The 12,014-nt window shown below is 39.1% G+C and overlaps 1 protein-coding gene across 2 annotated transcripts in view; it reads left to right on the plus strand.

The window, feature by feature from the left end:
* Positions 1–12,014, plus strand: part of tmem94 (transmembrane protein 94) — an 85,947-nt gene that overhangs the window by 18,411 nt on the left and 55,522 nt on the right. For both annotated transcript variants that reach the window (XM_072373581.1, XM_072373582.1), the window contains exons 3-5: positions 388–507; positions 6,188–6,309; positions 10,513–10,649. In XM_072373581.1, the coding sequence (XP_072229682.1) occupies positions 388–507; positions 6,188–6,309; positions 10,513–10,649 (379 nt within the window). The remainder of the gene's footprint in view (positions 1–387; positions 508–6,187; positions 6,310–10,512; positions 10,650–12,014) is intronic.

The raw sequence follows: 12,014 nt of genomic DNA on the forward strand, positions 1-12,014 counted from the left end.
TATTAAATTGTCGATATATATCGTCATCATTTATAATTATTTGAATTAATAAATTAATCAAGATCGTCATAATTGTTGACACCGGAACAACATTGAGCTTCAAGGTCCAGAAACCACTGCTTGACTCACCACCAACATAAAGTGATAAGACAGCAGACCTAAAAATGAAATGCAGTGTTAATTGTCCTGTTTTAAATCAGTATTACTATGTAATGGATACTGTCTTCATACATCATGCAAATGAACAGCCTGTCCTCTCATTTGGCACTAGGCATTCTTTGTACCTGTATATGGGGTTATCTTTTCTGTTAGTGTTCCTCTTTTTAGTGGTTTTTTTTCTTCTAAATATGGAATAGACAATGACAAGATAGTTACATGTTTTCACAGGAGGATGATGGAGTGACTCTGGGCCTTTCAACCAGCCAAGCACTGGTGAAGCTCCGGGATCAGCTCAGCACCCTGCTGGACCAGCACCAGAGAGCTGCTTGCAGACAAGCCTCTGCATTGGTAGGTACACTTTTGAATAGAATCTTGTGTATCAGAGTTCTTTTTTCCACAAAGTGAAATGATAACTTCTAGTTTTCTATTTCACTTTAATATGTCTATGGTGTCCATACTGTCCAGATGACAGAGGCCATCTTAAAAAAACATGTACCTGGTTAAAATCTTGTGGTGGTCCTGCACTCACTGTTCTGCTGTCGACTAAGGAAGAACAATACTGCAGTAAATGGTGGAACGTGTTAATTCAAAATTGTACATGTCTCCACTGATGATAGTGACGGCAGCTGTGGAACTAATACATGTATAGTAAATTCATGGCTGTGATTAGCTTTGCTGTCTGCAAAGTTTTTTCATCTCCCCCAATATTAACCGTAAGAAAATACCAACTGGTTGAAAGGACACCCCATGAACAGAGGACTGAGCTACAAAACTGGCTCAAAATTTCCAGGTTAATTTTTGGGTTATCTGCCTTAACTTACCCTTATAATGGATATCTCGTTATGTGATACTAAGACAAAGGTCAGCAGCTTGGAGAGTCAATCCAAGTTTTCTGACTATGGATATGTGCTTGTAGGCTGTAAGGTGAACACTGTTTTCGTTTCATCCCGTTCCACTAAATGCGATCTACAGGATCTTTCAATGATAAAGTACCTACTCTTACTTCTTTAAATCCGTTTTGTTCGGCGCTTTAAATCCTGCAAGAGTCCTGTAATCACGCTGATTATCTGGTACTATTTTTTCGGAAATCACAGTGATATTTTGGTTACTGCGCAGTTAAATATGGCCCGTGAGCCTTGCCGCGCAGTCACGTGGTCATTTTAGACCAATCCGGTGCTTTCTTTTAGTAAACAGACTGTCAGCTGAAAGCTTTCCTGACCTCGTTCAACCTTACGGTAATGAGGAAGGCCACCCTAGAAGTTCTCAAAATTGACCCGTCTCGAGCTTAATCAGGGCTACATACATTGTAATGATGATAAAGTCAAGAAAAATGGGGTTTAGTGATGAAAAACGTTGAGACCCTAGTCTTAGTTTGGCTTGCATTTTAGATTTCTTCTAGCTGTTTGAGTGTTTGGAGGAACCAACTAATTATAATTTTTCCATATATAATATATTTTTTTTGTATATTATAAATATTTCATTACATATGATGTAGATAAAAATGCAAAATTTAAATAAAACAAAATCTCTTCTGACACTATCAGATGGCCATATAAGTGTCAACCGGTTCAAGTTTTTACAGATTTCAGTATTATGGTGCAGACAACTAAAAATGTGATCGCTGCATCTCGGGTTCATAACTATAATAATAACCCAGTTATTCCAATTGAGTTATCTTTGTTATCTGCAGTCTAATTTACATAGAATTAACTTAATATGAAATGGGCTTCCTTATCAATGCCAGTGCTAATGTCATTTGGGTGTATTTAATTGGCTCTTTTAAAATTTGTACTGCCTTTAGATGTATGCAGAAATGTAACCCCCACCCTCCTTTAACATGAATTTATGCCCAATGAAATTGTGATTGTGTACAGACTTTGCTTGTTAACAATAATGAAGATGACTTATTTTTTCCCCTTTCCAGTAAGCAATTGAAACAAATGAAAACACAATTATAAATAATATTATAAATTTATAAAATAATCTTTATTCAAAAAAGTTGACATACTGCAGCAGCCCACAAACAAAATATTGTTCTTCAAATACAAGATATTAAAAGATGAGATTAATAAGAATAAGATTCCCTTTATTCATCCCACAATGGGGAATTTTTCAGTGTTGCGACAGCAAAGTGTACCGCTCAGTTTAAAAAAAAAAAAAAAGTTAAATATACAACAGTAAAAAAAATATATAAAATTTGCAAAAAATAGTACGATATACTAAAAAAGAAAAAGAAAGAGTATTTAAACCAAAAGTATATTTACAAATGTACAAACACACACATAGTTCCATGATGGAAGCCTAATCCTCACTGTCTGTGTCTGGACAGTCATCATCATCATCTCTCTCCAGCTCTCTCACATTCTTGCATTTGGAACAGTGGGTGGCATGTAAAACACTGTCTGGGGCAGGGTTTTGTGTCATCCATGTGACATTTAAAGCTTTGTCATCACAGTGCCACCCATGTCCACCTAGTGATGGAGCACACATTTTTGGCTTGAGTGAGGATCTCAGTATGGCAGCTTGCGGCTGTTGGAAGCAAGATACACAATGTCCTGACTAATGGACAACACTTTTAAAAGTAAGTCCTCAGCAACAGTCACATAGATCCAATGTTGGCTCCTCAGTGGCCCCTACAACCCAGCTCATAAGATTATATAGTTCGAGCAGAACAGCATTCTGTGCTTCATTGATATCTAAATCTTCTGAAGTGGTGGGCCATAGACAAGACAGGACAGGACAATGCCAGGACAGTCAATAATTTTTTTTCAAAAACAATGCTGCTGCATACAATGTCCTTACGTCGCCTGGTGTGTTGACACTCTCAGCTGTTGTAGGTATCTTGTCAGGCTCGCTTTCCGTCTGACTCAGCTCACTGGACTGGGTGGTTTCGGCACCTGATGGGCATGGCAGCATGTCTACAAGCTTGTCAGTGGACATTGTTTCAGCAAACACCATCTCACTGATGTTCCTTTTAGTGGGAGGGTAGAAAACAAGCTGGGGGAAGTCCTGACGCAGACGCCGCTTCAGTAAATCCTGCCTAAAACACACAATAAAAAAAGAAGTTAGACATTACTGAACTGCCTTGCTACAGGCTATAATCACTTCCATAAATACACACTGAAAGTAATTAAGCAACACATTACTAGAGCCTCACAGGACACATAACACAACACAGGACATCTAAAACAACACACATCAGCTGCTTTGACAAGCTGAAGGCTTTCTATGGATACAAAAAGACTACAAATTGTCTCGTGAGCATTATCAAAATCAAATCAAACTTTTTTTTATCAAGCTCTTTTCATACAATAAAATGTAGTGTGATGGTAAATTTTATGTCTCAGGACTGACAGACTCTCCAATCCACATTAACCATTTGTATCACCCAGACACGCTAATTGTTTTAAACTATTTACCTCTTAATTAACACTCAGACAAGATAATTGTTTTAACCTCCTGTTTCTTAATTATCATCAAGACTGCATCCTGCCCCCCTCTGGAGATGTTGTTACACATCTAAAGGTATAAATGCTCTGTATTTCTTTTGTTTGTATCTTTTCATACCATTGCCGCTGAATGGTGTGGACTGATCTTTTTCCTTGCAACGAAGAATAAAAAAACTTAGCCGGCCGGCAGAAAAAGTAAGTAGAGGTATTAGGAAGGAAGCGATTGAAAACTTCCATAACAGTAGCACAAAGTGTTTTACAGATTTTAAAAAGAATAGCCCATCAACCCCCCCATCACACCATACACCCCACCCCCGTCTCCAACATCACATCTTCAGCACCACAAGTACATACACGCACACATCCATTCAGATTAACGTGTGGCTGAGCTCCAGGAACACTGGAAAGTACACAAGAATGATGAAATGCATAAAAAGTAGTAAAACAGTAAAGATTAAAAAGAGGCAAGATAAAAAGTATTGTTAGTAATGAAAAATCAAATATATTAAAGCAAAATCAAAATAAATAAGTAAATTGATACATACTAAGTAAAAGCTTATCATACTCACTGGCTTTGCACAACACAAATGCTATAACTTGATACATCGACATTGCAGTTACCTGTAATTTGGCATCAAGGCCCTCATTCGACTTCACCGTCTCTATGAAGGCCTTCCTCAGATTGATCATTCGAAGCACCTCTTGGTTGATCATAAGTCTTTGATGATGACCTTCTCGCAAATCAACTGATAACTTGAGACATATGTTGGCTCATTTCTGAAAACACAAATAAGACAAGACAATATGGTTATGGTTTATATGCACTGTTGTGTAATGTTAATTCATATAACGGAGGAGGAAAGTATAGAATGCTTCATTCATTGTGTGCCCTATTCAAAATAGAATAAAAATTAATTTGCCGTTCTGTGTCTCGTGACTCTCGTCTTGCAGGTTGAGTCAAAAAGCAGGTGTACTTCTGGTAACAGCAATGGTGGTACTGCACCTCGAGAGCAACACAATCCTTAATATGCAGTAGGATGCTATGATCCTCTTTCAATTTGGCAGCGTCGTGCAACTTGCCTTGAAATAACAAAGGGGCTTCAGTGATGTGATGCATAGTTCTTCTATGTTCTATTCAACTTGATATGGCTATGTTTTATGTTGAGCAATCACACTGTGTTGATAGATGAAGAGTAATTTGTCTGTCTGAAGTGAGCCGAATTTTGATAAACTTTCATGATAATACTTATCTAAAGTCTTTGCACAAAAACATTATAACACATGGCCTTACAGCAGGTATGTTCAGTTTATGAAAGTATAGGATGTGATATAACAAAACACCACAACTCTGTTTTAATCTCATTACCATCCCCCACCCCCACCACTTGCAAACACACAGCTGAGTAATGCCTTCGACCAGCTGTTAGAGTTTTAGCTTTTGTTCGATTGACCTTCTGCTGTTTGCCCTCTTTGGTGAGGTACTTGTCAGCTTTCTTGCAAATTATGCAGATCGCAGGAAGCACAGAGCCAGAACTTTGAACAGGCAGACTGGACCTGGAGCAAATTTTTTTGGTTGGACTGGGGTTCGTCGACGAGAGAACTTCACTCTGGGATGCATTCGTCACATCTCTCCTCTCAGCCTCCTGGGCAAGCCTTCTGCCTGCCTTTGAGATTGCATTTTTGTCCGTATATCTGCTAAAGCACGTCGGGTGATAAGCGGCATCCACAGGGATGTTTTCAAAGTTGATATCCAGACAGTTTTGGTAAGTGTTATTAACATCCCTATAGACACCATCCAAAGAAAGCCAACTTTCAAGGCAATTTTTGTAGGTATTCCACCGTGTCTCTGAGAAAACATTTAAATTTTCGCCCTTCACTGACGCTACATGCATATAGCACTGTTTTTTACCCATTTTTTTTTTTAAATTTTCAGCACCTCCTTTGCCGCTGCTCGTCGTGGAGGACGCCATCTTTCATCTGTGTTGACGAAAAACTGCGGCCGTATTGGTCCAGTTGGTCTTTACGTTACGCCGTGCAACTGCCAATAACCCTACGTTCTAATTTTGCGGTGAAAAAATCAAGGCGCAGTCATGAAGCTAGTGCGACAGAAACAGCTTCACGACACGCCTCTTGCGGGGTTACAAGCGCCAAACAACTTACTCTCCGACAATTGGGAATATGCATATTATTATGGAAGGAATATCTTGTAGATCTAATTGAGTGGAACGGAATCTTGTTTCTGAAGCTCTTTTCTGTGTTCACCTTTCGGCCTATTGTTCATGCAAAACACCTGCAGGTAGTCAGATGACTGACCATATTCTTATTTAATAATAATTTTTTTACCCTTACTTTTATTCCCAAGTGAGCAAAAAGAGATCGTCATTATTCCATGTTAGGATGCCTGGTGCTTAGAGGGTAAAAATTCAAAGCACTCACAAATGCACAAAGCTTTGCTCTGCATGGACTTGATCTGATCCATTAATAGCCACAGCATTTATCAGTTACAAATGGTTGACATCTTTGTAAGACATGTTGCATATCGTTCTCCTTTCTCCTTGTTGTTTTTTAAATGGGAACAGTGGGTGAATAACTTCCTTTACCATGGCAACCGTCAATCCTGTCTACATTGGCCAGAAGCTGCCCTTACTCTACTGGTGGTGCTGGGACTCCTTGGTTGTCATGGCAGCCAGCCTATGGGCAGGTAGGGAATCTGTTTTTTTGCAGTCATCCTGTCCTGAGCTGTCAGTCAATGAGAGACACAAGCATAGAAATGTTTTCGATCGTTCTGCTGTAAATTCAGGTTTTCTGTTTTATTTCTTTCTTTGTTTCTAACATTCTTAGATTGTTACCAAACCTCACTTGCTGGATGACAGTGAGCTCTTGAATAGATGTACAAGCCAATGCTCTGTCATTGCCGTTGCTTTCAAAAAACTAAATCATACAGTACAGTACATTTCACAGCCCAAATAGAAATAATCCAGCACCTTCTGACACACCCCCCTGAGACATGAAGTGGATAATCTTCACACATACAGAGTCCAATCTGCACCAGCCTTCATTTGTTGGGTGACAGACAGCTCCTGGGTAGATGTAAAAGTAAATATTTTGCTTATAAACAGGAAGTGGTTATTTCGTGGTGTAGTCCAAATTGTAACAAACTTAACTTGTTGGATGACAGTGATCTCCTGAACAGCTTTACAAGTCAGTATTTTCTCTTTGGAAAAGGAAGTACATATAGCTTGCACATAAAAAAATGTAATCTGCACCAAATTTAGCATGAATCAAAGCTGCAAGCAGCGATGATCGGGCCTGAGCACGTGCGCAGCTGTCCGTGAAGTGTAGAGCAGGCTGTGTGAATCCAATGTATATGAAGACATCATCATCTGGGATTTTGAAAATCCTTAGGGGCGCCACTGAGCCATTTAGCTGTGACTATACACAAAATGATTTACATACTTACGAGGTAGTCAGCTTGGATGTGTGTGCCAAGTTTCATGACCTTGCGATGATTTCATCCCACAAACGCCATCACACATCACACTTCGCTGCCTGAGATTCTCCTAACTTTTAAACCCCCTTGACTGAGACGTAATCTGGCCAAGTTTGAAGCCGTTAGCATTATATCTGTAGGAGGAGTTCGATCATATGTGAGGTGTGGAAACAAAGTGAAGTTTCCGACCACCAGCAGGTGGCGCTATAGGTGAGTGTCAGTATGCACATATTTACGCAGTCAGGGCAGCGTCACGGGCAAGCCTATGAAGTTTGGTGAAGATGGGACAAAATATGCAGAAGTCATAACTGACTTTGTGTTTTGTGGCGAGCAGTAGCGAGTCCTCAGTTTGAGGGTCTGTCACAGTCACACCCTTCAGCCACACCCTTCTGAAGGGCAGACCCTCAAACTTTCCATTAAGGGTCCCAATCCATTGTAGAGCAGATTACCTGCTGTTTAATTCTGAATATTTGAAGCTGAAGCGGTAGTGGCCGGGGACGCTTGTTAGGGCTCGGTTGCCGTGCTAACGAGTGGTGCTCTCCCTTTAGCTTGATATGCCCAGTCCTGATTGCCAACTTTAGCCACAATTTAAAAAAACAAAACAAACTGCTTGTTGACCAGTCTTTGTACCTTTTTCAATTAGAATTATCAGCTTTCTGAAATAATTGTCAGGTATATCCAAATACTTGTTCAGGCACTGACCTGCTTTTACATGTCAGTGATTCTTGGTTCATTGCCGGTGTTCTCAGCCACTAAAAATCCTCCCATCAGCTTTGCTTTGTCACTGGCAAGCAGCCTAAAGCTCAGTAGACAATTTCTGGACAGTTTCATAATTTTCTTTCACAATGATAGCAGTCATAACTTAAAGCACTGTGTTCAGATCAGTAACATCAGATTTCCCCCGATCTCCATCTTGCGTGCACTCATTATCTGAAGAAAGTAAGTAACTTTTTTTTTGTCTCTAGTCCTTTGGGTTCCTCCCATTTTGTCAATAGACTGCGGCCAAAAGTCTTGTAAGTAAATATTAATTCAACTGTTCCCTCAAGTTTGTTGTTAAAAGTTCCACGTTTACAAACACAAATAGGTTCAAATAATCTGTCAGAATGTAATTTATGATGACTTGGAATATTGCAGGAGCATGCTCCTGGAGCACATGCCAAAGGTCATGACCAGGTACTCGAAGTGGCCTAAGGGTGTGTTAAAGGCCATCTTCTACTCATCTCCCAAACGAAATTCGGACTAGGTGGTAGGCGTTGCAGAAAATGAGTTTAGTGAAGACGGTAGCTCCTTGGATGAGTTCATGTGATGAGTGGCAGAGGATATTTATATCTTACAGTGATTTGATTTAATTCCCGATAATGCGGTTACAATTACAAATGACCATACAACAATGTAGCTAACAAAAAGCTAAATCGAAAGAAAACCACTAGTCAGGCTCTGTCAGAGGTGACAGTGTAGAAATAGATTACAGGCATAGAGAAGTACAGAAAGAGATTGGAGTAGGGAAGTGCAAGTTGTACAGTCTACTAAACGATAGGGGTGCTCCAGGTAATAGATCTATGGTGCAGTCATAAGGGCGGTGAGGAGGTAAAAACAAGGCCATGGCTGAGGGTGGAACTGGTGGGTTGGCTGGTAATGTGACTGGATGGGAAGCAGAGAGATGCTCATCAATATTTTGCAGCAATTCAGAAACCTGATTTAGACATTGGTTATTTGAGTCCTGTTGTTTGTTCCGCCAATAACAACAACACAGCAGCTTTGAGCTGACAGTGCATTAGTACGTGTTCATTAATTCATTTGTCTTAAAAGTATTGGTGAAATGAAGACAGATAATGCCTTATTTACAGGCTGTATTATCAATGCCCCAGTTTTCTCTCGTTATATGGATATATGCAGCTCGATTAATCTAAATATCTTCCGAAGGACGCTGACTTTCACCAAACTGTTTTCGGTGAGTAGATAAACGTATTTCATGCCAGAAATAAGGCCTAGGTTTAAAAATACCAGAGTTCCCCTTTAAAATCTAAAATAATAAATTTACTTAAGTATTTTGACCCTTCACCTACTACTTGGTGTCCTTAAACTTTTGTCAGTGATCTTTCAAGATTGGCACATATGTGCTTTTAAAGTTCCTCCTGTTCTTCATGAAAGGAGCAAAACTGATTGGATGACTCTTTTCAGTTCTTTTGTAATAATGTACTGGTTTCAGGTGCCTTTTTGTCAAATCCCAGCAAGCTGTCATATTGTCTCTTGGAGAATTGGCTTCTTTTGGCCACGCTATGTTAGGCCCAATGTGATTTCTTCCCCTTTGGTTTGCCTTGGTTAGGGTTCTCTTATCTTTGCACAAATACTTTGGAATGCATTCATTGTAATGAGTGGTTTATTTCTTAGCTGTTTAACAGTACTGATTTTCTGCTCTTTCTGTTGGGAGTGAGCTTGTTAAGCCGCAGCTGCGTACACACATTCCTATAACTGCGAGGACATCTCTCTTCCACTGCTCTGCTACATATTACACTGCAGCCGTTTTAACTATTACTCACTTGACTTCGGCTAAGTTTTCCCTATTTTCGACTTTTTTAGTATGGTCAGCTCTCCCCATTCAGTTTATCAGCATTCTCACTGCTTTTTCGCAAGAACAGCTTTTTCTAGTTGCTATTCTTGTTAGCCTGTAAAAAAAGGTTACCATTCAAATTTTACTCAGAAGACTACGAACAGAGAAAGAGGCATAAGATAAAATAAAAATTAGAGAATTATTTAAGACATGAATGCCACAGATGTCTTTTATTTAACATTTAATTTCATGCGTGTTTATAGTATTAAGCTTTTCTTTTTCCAGATCAATGTTTAAGCAAAACCTAGTATGAAAAGGCTCAATTGTCATACCTGAAGAGAAGGAAAAACTTGTAGATATTTTTTCAATAAATATCAAGGTTGGCCAGCCAATTCGTCCAAGTCTTTAATTTTGGCCCACTGTGTACTTGAGTTTGACACCCCTGGTCTACAGTGTATGGGATTAATTCTCAATCTGATTCCGTGTTTTTCTATCGAATATTAAGATGTAGGGCCTCTTGTAAACAAACAGATACCCTCTTTATTCCTTCGACATAATGAATACAGTTAGTCATTTATTGATGCAAAAACAATTAACATGAAGGAGTTGTGCAGAAATAACAACTAATTGCAAACTATATTATTGTTTCTGCTGTTTGTCGCAAAATTCAGGGATTAAAGATATGTAATACAGTTGTCATATATTTTGCTTGAGTCAAATGAGGGATAGTTTTTCGAAGAGCTCTTGTTAATTTACTTTTTTTTTGTTCATTTTTTTTCAGTAATATCTCTGATCATTTCATGGTTGAATGCTTTACAATTAATTTTTCACATAGAGCTCTTTTATGTCTTTTACTTCTACAGTTCAGGTTTAGAGCTAGTGAATGCTGCAGCTCTACTCCTCCTTTTCTTGTTGAACCTGTTGTTGGTCAGGCGCCAGGAGATGCTGAAGAGGAATGAATTGGTCAAACGCCTCAAACGCATCATCAAACACCTCAGTGGTGAGTCAGGATTGCAAATCTAAGCCCTGGTCATACAGCAGAATTATGAAATTTGCACTTTGCACAAGTTTTTATGAGTTAGTTAGTTTTTTTAATATATATATATATATATATGTGCGTATATATATATATATGTGCATATATATATATATATTTGTACACATATAGAAATATAACTGTATTCATATATGTGTATGTGTGTATATATATATATATGTGTGTATACATCTATACACTGCTCAAAAAAATAAAGGCAACACTAAAATAACACTTTCTAGATCTCAATGAATGAAATATTCCAGTTGAAAATTGTTATTCATTACGTAGTGGAATATGTTGGGAACAAGCATCAGTCAACTCCTGGACAGTCTGTGGTGCAACGTGGCATTGGTGGATGGGACAAGACATGATTTCCCAGATGAAGGTGCTGACACACTTCAGCCACATGAGGTCTAGCATTGTCATGCATCAAAAGGAACCCAGAGCCCACTGCACCAGCATATGGTCTCAAAATGGGTCTGAGAATCTCATCCTCAAAATATGAGGACCTACTTAATGGCAGTCAGGGTACCTCTGGCTAACACATGGAGGGCTGTGCGGCCTTCCGAATAGGGTGACCACCTGTTCTGCTTTACGTTGTATTGTACAGCAATTATACCCTTTGTCCCGCCTCAAGCAAATTGAGCATCTGTCCCGCTTTTTCATTCGACCCTGCTTAAAAAAATAAAAATAAAATAAAAATCATGAATACGTCTATAGACCTAATGTCAATTTTTGTCCAATAGTTCAGAGGAGAGCAATACGGCGGTAGTCGATAGGCTGAGCTGCACGTCAGTCAAACTATTGAGTGGCACACAAGCGCCTCCTCAACATTATCAGCAATCTCAAATAGTAGAGCGCGCTGTTTGGTTAAGCAACCATGGCCAGTGCAGCCACGAAAAAAAAAACTTTTGCACTGTTAATAGCGAATGGACCGCAACCTACACTTGGTTAAGACGTGTCGATGGCAAAGTAGATAGAGCTTTTTGCAGTTTATGCAAAAGCAGTGTTTCTGTGGCGCATGGTGGAGAATACGATGTGAAGCGACATGGTGCATGTGAGTCCCACAGAAAAAAAAGTACATCAACAAGAAACATGCAAAGCAGCAGTACAGTTGTTTTTCACAAAACCAAATGACCCACAGGCTGACAAAGTTTTGGCAGCAGAAGTGACGAGCATCTATCATGCCGTACAACACACTCATTCCTATTGTTCAAATAGTGTCATAATTATTTGGTCGGTGGGTTTTAAAAATGTTTCTTGGTAAATTAGATAGACTATATATATCTTAAGTTTAAAGTTATTGCGCGTGACCCACATTACCAT

This window comes from Leuresthes tenuis, unplaced genomic scaffold (assembly GCF_036924035.1).
Source record: "Leuresthes tenuis unplaced genomic scaffold, fLeuTen1.0.hap1 SCAF_20, whole genome shotgun sequence".
In the NCBI taxonomy this organism is placed as follows: domain Eukaryota; kingdom Metazoa; phylum Chordata; class Actinopteri; order Atheriniformes; family Atherinopsidae; genus Leuresthes; species Leuresthes tenuis.